General features: G+C 38.5%; 1 protein-coding gene across 7 annotated transcripts in view; it reads left to right on the top strand.

Moving 5' to 3' along the window:
* Positions 1–10,212, top strand: part of LOC132331985 (uncharacterized) — a 28,643-nt gene extending 18,431 nt beyond the window's left edge. For 6 of the 7 annotated variants that reach the window (XM_059855983.1, XM_059855991.1, XM_059855976.1 and 3 more), the window contains 9 exons: positions 377–496; positions 1,036–1,066; positions 3,024–3,045; positions 3,579–3,603; positions 4,483–4,521; positions 5,635–5,736; positions 6,828–6,933; positions 7,341–8,249; positions 9,015–10,212. In XM_059855983.1, the coding sequence (XP_059711966.1) occupies positions 377–496; positions 1,036–1,066; positions 3,024–3,045; positions 3,579–3,603; positions 4,483–4,521; positions 5,635–5,736; positions 6,828–6,933; positions 7,341–8,249; positions 9,015–9,070 (1,410 nt within the window). In that variant the 3' untranslated portion in view covers positions 9,071–10,212. Of the gene's footprint in view, positions 1–376; positions 497–1,035; positions 1,067–3,023; positions 3,046–3,578; positions 3,604–4,482; positions 4,522–5,634; positions 5,737–6,827; positions 6,934–7,340; positions 8,250–9,014 lie in introns of those variants that run through there. The other variant, XM_059855998.1, reaches the window with a different exon arrangement.
* The last annotated feature ends 1,932 nt before the right edge of the window (positions 10,213–12,144 follow it).

Below are 12,144 nucleotides of genomic sequence, written 5' to 3' on the forward strand. Positions count from 1 at the left end.
TGAGGCAGTGCAGTCCAGGGCTGCCTGTTTCAGCTCCAAAGTCTGTTCCTAAGTGTTTAGATTGCTTTCAAGATCAGGTTCCAAAAACAGTGGGATTATTTTTTAATCCCCAGCATGTCCATAGCATTGCTGGATTTGGTACAGAGGGTGTTTGCTTCTGGCAGCAAGCTTTGCATTGGTATCCATTATTTGTTTTGAAGATGACTTTTGTAACTCTAAAATTTGATTAGATATGTTGCAGAGAAGATACTAGTTCATAATATTCAAATCACTGTTTACCAGTCTTTGGAAGCTTGTCCAGAAGGTGAAATGTTTAATTTTTTTAATATTGTGATAAATTTTGATATTAACCTTTTCAAGCTGGTTTTGTTTACAGTCTAAAGAATTTCCAGATAAAATGAAGAGAAAACCAACAGATGCAAAAGAATGCAAGGTCTCGTTTTTCAGACGAATAGCAGGAGAGCTAGAGAAGAGTGAAGGATTAAAAATGTATAAGGTAATGGGAAGTAAATGCCAAGTATCTCTTAATGTGTCTTTTATCAGTGCATTTATGTTTAATAGAGTAAATTTTAAAACTACTGCTGGCAAAGCTGGTTAAATTTTCTGTGTGTTTCTAGGCAGTGCAGTAGTGAGTAGAACTAAGGTTTACCTTTAGGTTACCCTGAAAGATCCAGGGAAAAGAACAGTAGTATTGAAATTAATCTGAAAAAAGCCAAAGCTTTATATTTTTAAGGTTTTAGATGTTTTAAATTGAAAATTGTTCAGTCTGAATTCAGTGATTCAGAAATTTTATTACTTTAACTTCAATAATTCTTAATTTTTGCAACTTAGATTTTCTTAAATGTAAGCAAATTTTTTTCTCAAATTTCATTTATATTTACAGAAGTCTATATCTGTGTGTGAGGAATTTAATTAAATTTAATTATGTTGGCATAAATAAAAGTACATGTTCCTTTCCTAAAGGCAGTTGCAGTAGAGACTGTTGTTATGAAATTTTAGTCATAAAGTCTAATATGAAACTTTTTATATTTTTAGATGGAAGGTTGCACAAGACCTGCTACCTCATGTAAGTATGTGAATTTCTTGAATATAGTAGATTTGATGTAATTGATATTTGGCCTAATTTGACTTACTAGTTGAACTCAAAGGGTTTGACTGATGTAAAACATTCAACTTGTAATACCACAAAATATTTTTAAAGATTTTACTGGTTTTTGTGATTTTGAACTGATGAAAGAAGGAAATTGCCAGACTTCCAGTCTTCCTTAGATTTTTTAACTTCTTAGTTCTAGAGGTATTTATGATAACTGTAGTCATTTGCTCATCAAGGAAAGTAAAAAGTTATGGAAAGGTGGTACTTGGTGGCTTTCTCTGAATAAGCTGATAAAGTCTCCTCCACCTCATTTCCATCATCAGAAGACTTACATGCTGAATCACTGGTGAAAGTGGGAAACGATGGAAACCAAACCCACAAACAGAAACCCAGCATCTTCCCTCATACAGTATGGCTGAGTTACATCTTTTGTTACTGTAGGTGTGCTATAGGTCCTTAAATGATGCCAGTCTGGAGGAACACCTCCTTGCTACCTTTCGACCCTGGTGTTAATATCAAAAGGAAGGTGGGTTTGATTTAAGTGGGCGAAGGTTGAAAAGATCAACAAATTTCTCAGCGTGAATCCTGCTGTAGGAGCCTGCCACAGCAGTAGGGTGGCGTTTTTTGGGGGGAAGGGGGGCAGTTTTTTGGGGTTTTTTTTCTCTTCTTCTTTTTATTGATCACTGGTAGCTTCTGTGGCTTGTACTTTTGAATGTTGGTCTGCAAAACAAGGTGGCAGAAATCTTTTTGATTTCTGTGTTTCTTGCGAAGAAGAGGGAATGTCAACCAGTCATGAGCCAGTAATTCTCAGTTCAGAGTAAACTGACATCAGTCAAGTCAGCAGACTTCTGTAGAAGTGGAAGACATGGTCAAATATCAATCTGGAACATCAAAAGGAGTGATCCCACACTGATCATATTCTGCCTAACAGGATATGAAACTCTGAAAAAATGGACAAGAGGGAAGTTACCTGGAAAGGCATTGTGCCTTTCAATATAAAGGTTTGCTCTGGTTAGGTGATAAGGTCAACATCAAGTGAATTTAAAAAAAAAAAACCTCTGGTTATTTAGAAGAAAATCGTGGTTACTGGGTTAGCAGCAGTAAGTAACTTGAGACTGGATCATGCTGGTAAATGTCAAAACTCTCTTCTGACAGTGAGGATGAATTTGGGGATATAATTAAGAAGGGCCACTAGTACACAGGTACGAGTGATGAAACCGACATTAACAGCTTCATCAGCACGTGTTAACTGTGTTAATGGGAACTGGTTAACATGGCAACACAAGGCTTTTGGCCTTGTCTTGTAGGGCCAAAGATGTCACTTGTGCAGGGAATTATTACATGTCCTGTTGTTTATCCTGGAACACAGTGCTTAAGAAGTGAGAAGTTACATAGCCTGCAGTAGCTGGTTCTCTGAAGCATAGTTACTGTTTTAGACTGCCTTGCTTTTTGCTGAGCTTTCCCTCCCTCCCTCCTCATGCTTATACACTGATAGAGATGAGATGATCAGACATTCTGACCCCTATAACTTCTTGTTGGAAACTTAGCTATTGTATATACAGCTTTTAGGCTCACCGGTACTTACTTGGAAAAAACCCACATGCAGACCTTGTAACTTTTTTTCATGGAGGAGACAGGCTCACCTCAGTTTATTCCATACAGCCTTCTTGTGTGGGGTTCAGCTGCCTGGACACAGGCGCTGTAGGGTTCCCTGCAGAGCCTTTAGGGCACAGGTCTCCCACAGACTTTTCATCAAGGATGCCTGCTGGTTTCTGAGATGGATGTGTGTGCCAATTGCTGCTGAATTCTGCCCTTTACAGAAAGCACAGCCACTTCACAGCCAGTAACTGTTCTGTTTGTGTAATGCTTCTGTTGCAGAAATACAGTGCAAACCTTGTGATGTTGCTAATAATTCTTTTTCATTTTCCAGCCCCATTGGAGAAGAAATCAAGGTGAGAGTACTACCTGTACAGGAGAATCAAAACAGATTTTTTAAATCTGTTTTTCTGTAGCAAACATCACGACATACGGGAAAATATTTTGTATTGTCTTTCCACTGTACATACTCCTCTTCTGTAAAGTGTTCCTTTTTGTCTGTGAGGAACTAGCAGCTATGGCTTTTGAAGTACTGCACTCAAAAAGTAATTGCAATTAAAATTTCAAGCTGCTTACATTCTATGTGGGATATCATTGGCTGAATAAGTTTTATAAAAAACTTTATACAGGAAGAAAAAAATAAACTCACTATTATTTTAGTTGTGTCCTTCAGCTGATTCGTAAAGAAGTTCATCTGCACTGCTGGTCTCCTTGAGAGTCAGTCAGAATAAGGACCTTTACAGCATATTTAAAACACTGTTATTTCTTAGCGAAAGATATCCAGTAATAGTAGGTGATAAAAATTTGTAAACTGAAATATTTCAAGTAAACCTAATGTTTTAGTAATTTTTAGAATAGATCCTAATATTGCAATTTTTTTTCTTTTAAGGTGGGAAGATGATTATAAGCATGAGGTATGTAGAGGCAGTAATTTCGCACAAGGGTTCACGTATCCAGAAGTGTCTCATTTTGTAGCAGTTTCTTTATGCTTGTTTTTTTTTTTTTTCCTGGAAAATGCTTATTCTTTGGCTTTATTTAGTATTTTATTAATATTGTTGCAGAACCAATTGACCTAATGAGTCAGAGTTTTGTGTTCATCACAGCAGAGGGGAAGAGAATACAGTACATTCACCTTAGCTCTCATAAATCCTGTTCAGAGCCACTGAGAGTCTCAAAGCCAGTGTCCAGGCCAGGTCTCCCAGCCTGTGCTGCCTTCTCCCCTTCCCTGTTCTGTCCCCCTTCAGATCAAGACTATTCTGTACTGAAAGTTTGGTTTAAATCTTAAGATATATCTAAAGATTTACATTCCTTTTTTCTAACTCAGAGGTGAAATTCAAAATGATCACTGAAGTATGTCCAGATTAGCTCTGGAGACAAACACTGAGAAGTGCCTTGTTTTTATCTTAGTGTCAGAGTTGGTTGTGTGGGCCTCAGGCTAGTCAGGTACTATGCTAAATGCAGCTGAGCACTTGACTTTTTTAATGTGATTTTGCTCCTGAGTGAGGAAAGGCTGGGAAAGATAGCTCCTGTAGGTATGAGGCTTAAGATGTGAATTGTGTTCTTCCTGGTATTGGAAGGAAAGCAGTTGTGTTTGTGTGGCTGCTACCAAACTGATACTGAAGATCTAAGGTTACATGTTTATGGCTCTGACCTAAAATGGTATCTTTTCTTTTTGTTGACTTTTGTTGTTGGATAAAAGATTAAAATCTTGTTCTGTACAAGATGATGCAACAGCTGCTGTAAAATTCAGTCTTTAAAATTTTTTTTTTTTCCCCTATTCTACAATCCTGCAGAACGATCCTGTTCGGAAACAGAAAGCTCTGGAGTTCTTGGTATGTGTGTAAAATAATTGTGATGAGAGTTGGGATGTTTCACCAGTACAATGCAGTGAATATTGTTTGAAGGGGCCTCTGATTACTGATGAAACTCATTTGACTGCAGCATTAATTTCTATTTTAGTGGACTCTGCCCTCAAAAGTTAGTGCAGCTGTAGCTTAGCTCAGAGCACTTGGCTGGATTAAACGTGGGCTCCCAGCCTGTTCTGTGGATGACTCTCCCCTTTGCTGAGAAGCCACCCTGACAAGCAGTGTTAATTAGCAGCACTGATGGTGATCAAGTGCTGCAGGCTGCCCATATCTAATGGGATTGTTGATAATGCTGAGCAAGAGCAGCCAGTGTGCTCTGGCTGCCAGAGAGAGCACAGCTGCTGGTCTTGGGGTGACTGGGGAAGTTTTATCAGTTCTGTTGCTGATGACAGTGGCATAGTAAGCCTCATTTTGTCTTTTGAGTTTATGAAAATACCTGACTTTTACTCTGTGAAAGTCATGTTCTGTGCCTAAGGCAATTGGAAAGTTTCATTTGAGTTTGAATTGTGTTTATACACCAAAATCATAAGTAGAATGTTTTGAAATGTGTGCTTCATGTCTTCCACACTGTGGTTACTTGTGACTTCAGAAAGAGACAGAGAAAAAGCATGTCTAAGGGATAATCTGTAAACTACAAAAAAACTTGGTAGTTAATTGACTTTTATGTACAGGAATCACAGCTATTCCTTACAAAAAAACTGCCTATATTCTTTTGACTTACTGGAATCACTTATAAATTCATTTACCTAGTAATCAGCCTGAAGCTTATTTTTTATTCAATTTTCTACACAGATAATATAAATTTAGGACTTGTGCCCTTCTCTGTCTGCAACAAAATGTTTATGGACTTGACAATACAGAAGTGGCACAGAAATCCAAGTTTATGTTTTACCTTTTATCAGGCCATAATTATGCTCCCAGTTTTGCTTTTTGATATTTTTGTATACATGTATCATCTATGCTATATGTTAACCAACAGTATAAATTTGGTTATACAAAAATCAAAGTATGACTTTGATCTGTTTGTGTATTTGACCCTTTGGCATCCTAATGACCAATTCTAACCATGGTTTTTCACAGGAGACTTTTCACATCACCTCAGACTCAGAAGCAACACTTGTTGTTCGCATTACACAGGAACTCATGGAGGCTTTGAAGGCCTTTTGTGAAAAGAAAGCAGCAGTAAGTAATTTAATCTTGTCCAGAATTGTTTTACTGTTGGGAGGAAAGGAGTGGTTAAACTCACTGTGTTTACACCGTGCCAACCTGTAGCAGTTCAGGCATGGTCAAAACCTCCAATTAAATGTATTTCAATTTTCTTTTTTTACAATTTTTAAGTAACAAAGATGTTTATTACATGGCACATTTCTCTTAGTATTCCATCATCATATATCTGTTTTGGCTTTTTTTGTGTGTGTGTTCTATTCTGGGCACCATTGTGCTTCTCAATGACAGGTTGTCATCCTTTTTGTGGTGGTCCCTTGCTTGTTAGCTTTTGTTCTAAGATCAGTGAGACTTTAAGTGCCACGCAAATGTGCCACTTTTTTCTTTTCTGTGCCTGTGGGTAGGCCTGTCTTTCTCCTAACGTGTAGCTTTGCTCTCAATTTAGAGTTTTAATCTGTTAAGATTAAGGTTGGCAAGATGTTCTTGACTAACTGCTGGTCCTCAGAAACCTCCATAGTTCTTTGCAAAGGGGTTGACTACCCATGGAAAAAGGAATCTGATGAAAGACCAGAATCTGTGAAAAAATGATTCATCACTCTGGCAGCTACTTGTTCACAAAATTCAGGATGTGTTTTTTTCTGAAAGCTGTTTCAGACTTATTTTCTCAATTGTATATTCCATGTCAGGTGAGCTGCAGTAACTATCTCTGTGCAAATGCTGCCACCAGCACTAGTTAAATATTGTTTCTGTTGCTTAATCTCTCAGCTGGGCCTTCCATTCTGCATTCCCCAGATGGAGGCAGGATTTGCATCTGCAGCAGTTTTATGTTTTAGCCAGGTGATGATAAGAAAGATGAGGCAATAAATTTGAAACAGGAGATAATGTCTTCACCAGAGACCTCCTTCTGTTCTCCAGGAATGTATCTCTTCAAATAACACTGGAAAATAGTTGTGTAATGTGGTAACAACACACCCCTCATATGGACTTTGCTATCACTTAAAATTGTACTTTGCTAACTTTCTATGGGAAATTTGTTGCTTTTTAGATTTTATAAAGTTCTTAAGTTCTTGCATTTGCCAACAGACATTCTGACTTTTTGCTTTACCTAGGATAATTACAACAACAGTTTAGGCCCAGTGATGTCAGTACCTCAAGATGAATTTCCAGAAAGGAAAAGCATCCCAGAACACTATGGGCCAGATGTAGAATACAAAGGTAATTTTTTTTTTCCCCCTACTAGTTTGTTCACTTTGGAGCCTGCACATATTGTGACAATTTACTTTTATGGCCAGCCATAGTGCTTCTTAGCTGGTGTACTGTGTGTCTGTGCCCTCTGAGTCAGTCCAGGATATAATTTTCTGGAGCTTTAATGACTTAACTGTCTGAAAACCTTCCTATCTCACTGGACATTGTTATAGCAGTTAAGGTTATGGAAATCAAGCAGTAACTCTTCCTGATATATTTACTATTAGAATTTTTGGGTAAAAAAAATGCAAAACTCAGGTAAGACATAAAGGCAGGAAATGGGAGAGCAGAGGTACACGTCATAAAATCTCAAAGTAGTTGTGTTTGCAGCTGGTATTTAATACTTTGCTAACTTTAAGTGCCCTTTATTTATTCAGGAAGTTCTGACTGGAATCAAGGTTTTTTGTCTCAGTATGAAGAGTATTCTGAAAATGCTTCTTTTGCTCCTGCTCACTCAAACAGTTACCAAGCAGATGATGGATCATCCTCCTGTCATCTGACATCTGACAACTTTGCAAGTGTGTCTCTCCTCGGGGACTCTCCTGCTGTTGAGCCTGATATTCCTGCCGGTGGTGTCAGCCAATGGCTGAGACAGCTCAGAAACTCCGTGCCCTGCACAGATTGGGCTCCTGGGGCCTCTTCATACCAGATCAGCCCAGTGAAGGAGTACTCAGCAGAATACATACCCAGTGATGTGCAAGGAAATGAGCTCTGTGGTAACAGGCTCTCATTTGGCGGAGAAAATACAAAATGGAGGAATCAACAAGCGTGTACCAAAGCAAGGCATAGAAGTGACCAAGAATTATCCTATCCCAATTCTTCTGCCTCATATCCTTCATCTGGAAGATACTTTACAAACTATGCTTCACAAAACTATTCCTCTTACAAGAACTATGAGTCTGTGAATACTTGTACATCTTCTGCAATTTCTGCTGTTTCAGGAAGAGGTGGCTCCAGGTGGCACCAGGACACTAGGTGGAACGAGGACTGTAGGTGGAATGAGGACTATAGGTGGAACAAGGATTCTAGCTGGAAGCAGGAATCTAGGTGTCAAGAATTCAGGTATCAGAAATCAGGCTACCAGAGAGACTGGAGTTCACATCAGGACGCATTTTCTGGCAGTGGTTCTTACCAAGATCACCAGCAGTTCAGAAGCTCAGAAGAGATGTTTAATGGAGCTGATGCTGGTCTTGCTCCCAGCACTGTGAACAAACTCCTAGGAAAGGATGTATCTACAATGACCAGGACGCTCAAACAGCTGGCTCCATATTATCCAGCACTTCAAAGTAAGATGGTGATTAGTTTCCATCATGTGAAATGAGTTACGACAGTGTGGGTGCTGTAACATAAGCAGGAGGTTGCAGAGATGGGATGAGCTGTTCAGGGGAGTCAAGCTCATTTTGCTCACATCTGTATCAGCTGAAGAAAGGCATTGTTGCTTCTCTGAGGACACTGTGCCTCTTGGCAATTGGATGGAGCAGTGAGTGGGAGGAGGTTTTGATAGTGCAAAAATTTCCTGAATTAAAAGGTTTGTCCTAGGTCATCTTTCTAACTAGCAGTTTGTTTCTTGAGTTGTATTGGTAGATTTGCAGTGATGGGAGGGGAATTTATTGGCATAAAGAAAAAAATACTGGAATGCATGCAGAACCAAGCCTGGATGGCATTATAATAGATAATCCAAATGAATCAAAACCCATTGGGATAACAAGAGAAATGTTATCAAAGAGCTGGTTCTTTAAGTGTCAATTTCTTTTTTCCAGTTACTGTAGAAATAGTCATTAATGTTGAGAATAGTGATACACTATTCAAAATGAGAGTTTCTCCTTTGGAAATAGATTATGAAAGGGACTTAAAGAGAAGTGGGCATATGCTACTGCATAGCTGTCTTTGGGCATGAGTTTGGACAAATGCAAACTATGCTTCTGGTACCAGAATTAATTAATTAGGTAGCTACTTAACAGTAAAACTTTCATTTTCACATTCTCTATGTTGTATTTTGGAAATATTATGAGATAGAAGTAACTCTAAATGTCTTTATTGCCCCTTTCCAGAAATAAATATTCAGACATTCGTCAATGTGCTAATAGAAGCTAGAGAGAAAGATTAAGGAGCAACAGCTGAACTGGAAACAGATGAAGAGATTTGAGAATCTCCATCCTTTGGCTTTCAGGAAAGAGACTGAATTTAACTGTGTTTGACTGGCTTGGGAGAGGTAAAGGGAGGTAGGGTTTAAATTTTTAACATGTGAAATATAGCTGGAACATGAACTTGCACATAATGGGTGAACATACTATTTTGTTTAGGCTTTTTGTAATGTATTTGTTATATCTTAGTATATTTCAGAAAAAAAGATCTTTTGTTATTTTTTGAAAATACGTTAAAATTACTCTGTCATCAAAAAGCTACTAATCCTTTTAATACCCTTCTCAATTCAGAAGAGAAAGAAAGGTTTACTTTTATGCTACCTACTTAGGAAGAATATTAATTGAAAATACAGGTTTACTTTTCTTCACACAAATGTAAGGCCAGTTCCATTAATTTGAGGCTTTATAATTTGCATATTTTTAGAAATTGTTACACTACATTTCTGTTTAGACAAAGAAAGGAGAATGTCACAGCACAGGTATTCTCTATCTTAATGTGATGCTATATGAGGAAAATGTAATCTGTACTAGAGGACTGGTATGTAATGGGGCATAGCAGTTTCAATTTGCAGAGTAAGAAATGGTGTGAGAAATACGCAAATTGTTTTATCATGCTGTTCAAAATGAAATAATTTTAAATGATCCTAAAAACTCATTTGGTGGACGGACCCATGCTAAATAAAAATTCTTGATTTTTTCTACTGGCAAAAACATATTAAGAAATAGTAGAACCCATAAGGCAATCAGATAAAATAACATGAAAAAGTAAACAAAATGTTGTACTAACTGAGTAGTACTTACCAGTTCATGAGGTGTATCAGAGCCACATGCTCATGAATGCCTGGGTTTAGATATCTGCTCTATGTAATTAAAACCAGCTTACATGGAGCTGAAGAAAAGAAGTAAAGTGAGACAGTTTACTCATGAGTGTCTGTTTTCCTTTTCACTGCTGCATTCTGGACTATCATTTTTCTTCTCACCCATGCTGGAACTGTGTCTCTGTGCACTAAATACTTGTGCTGAAGCAGGGTTAGTCTTCATGAGCTGTCATAAAACATTTTGGATCTTGTTATGTAAATTTTAATAAAAACTCAACTCAGAATAATTTATTATTCAGCATGTAAAGTCAATTCCCTAAAGTCTTCCTTCTGTCATTACTTTGTTTCTGCATCTGAAAAGATCCACTTTCCTTTTTTGTTCCTGTTCACTGTTTCATTCCTGTTCATTGCTCATACTTACTGAGCTGTTGGAGTGGTTTATAACATCACACACCGCATCGCTGTGCTGTACACTTCCATGCACTGAATTACATACTCAACCTTCTTGCTTAAAAGGAAAAATTGTTTTTTCTACCACAGGTGTCTGCCAGAGTTTTGGTTTACAAGTCTGTAGGATTGATTGGTTAAAATGTAGATATAATAACTAATTATTATAAAGTAATAATATTATAAAAATAAGAACTAATAACTAATTATAACTAAAATTTTATTTACACAAATGTTGCTAGCATAGTTTTTTTCTCACAGAAAGTGTAGTGCAACTGAAGTTCTGAAACCGTAGGAAAAAATGTTGCTAGGAAATATTACTGCTACAACTCTATCAATTCAGGTTAAGACCTTTCCACTGAGGCTGTTGCAGAGAACTCTTTTCCCCGTTTCTCTCTCCCTTTTGGATTTCACTGCTATTACTGTATGCCCCAGTGACACACAGTAGCTGGATGAGCTCCACCCAAATTAGATGCTCTTTGCACCTACATGTTCTGTAATTTTTCCTTCTGGGCAACAGTTATTGTCCTTCCTTTGTTTCTGTGCAGAGTCCTGCATTGGGGAAGCAGTTCTTGCATTTGGAAATGGAGTAGTAAGACAGCATTGATTTACTAAAGCTTTCCTGAACTGTAGAGTGCTGAGTACTTCTTACTTCCAAGAAAACCTTTACCATATCTTGCTCCTAAGTATTGGAGCAGAACTCTGTCTAGACTCCAATCCTTCTTTATAAACCACCTCACAAAGCAGGTCCTGACAGCCTGCAGAGCAGCAGTGGATGCCTGGCACCCATCAGCACCACTGCAGCTAGATCACAGGCCTTGGCATGGAGGCAGTAGTTCTCAGAATGCACCTGAGCCCTTGGAGCAAATTTCCAATTTCCTTAACAAAAACCCAGACTGGAACATGTCTTGGACTGGGAATAAATGGTCTGCTTTTAGTCAGTTTCTTGGTCTGTGGTGTACCTGCTTTCACACCTTTAGAAGTGTGTTTCCTAGTGGGACAGTAGTTGTTCCAATCCAGAGCCACCTTGATGACTCTCTGCATCAGTGATGCTCCTTTAGGAAGTGCTGGAGTCAGCTGTTCTGCACCAAGGGCAGTGAAATACAACAAGGCCAGCTGGACATGGAGACATCTTTCAGGGCAGACAGCTTGGGAAATTTCTCAGATTCCAGCTTTTTAGTTTGTACCATGGACTTACTCCTTAAAACATTTCCCAGAATTACTGGATTTTATGTGGGTGTATGATCCAAAGGGACAGATTCCTCAGTGGAAAGAAACAGGGGAGCTTTTTTGAGCCCAGAAATTCTCAAAAGAATTCTCTTCTGTTTTGTTTCTGGAGAGAGCATATATAGTTATTATTTCAGCCTTCCAGGGAGGGAAGGTTAAAAGAGTAACTGGTAGAAGTCTTTTTTCCCTTGTCTTCTTCAACGTAAGTAACTTTCACGGCTGTTGGATGAGGTGGTTTCTGACACTGGTTGTTACTCCTGATCTCCCCCCTCACCCAAAACCAATTCCTTACCTTTTGGGTGAGGACACCCAGAGTGCTTTGGGAGAGCTCCTTGTTTCAGTGTGCTTATGCTCTGGGGGCCATTGGCGAACCAGAGAGGTTCTGACACCAGAAGAGTGTTCAGAGTGTTGCTGAGCTGTCACTTGACAAATAGTAGCAGCTTGTTTGCGCAATAGATGTTTTGTAACAGTTGCACAGTTGCCACTTTGCTGCCTTCACCCTGACACCAGACACACTAGTCTGGGTGAGACAGAATCATCTGAGT

The sequence above is a fragment of the Haemorhous mexicanus genome, chromosome 1 (genome assembly GCF_027477595.1).
Source record: "Haemorhous mexicanus isolate bHaeMex1 chromosome 1, bHaeMex1.pri, whole genome shotgun sequence".
Taxonomy (NCBI): Eukaryota; Metazoa; Chordata; class Aves; order Passeriformes; family Fringillidae; genus Haemorhous; species Haemorhous mexicanus.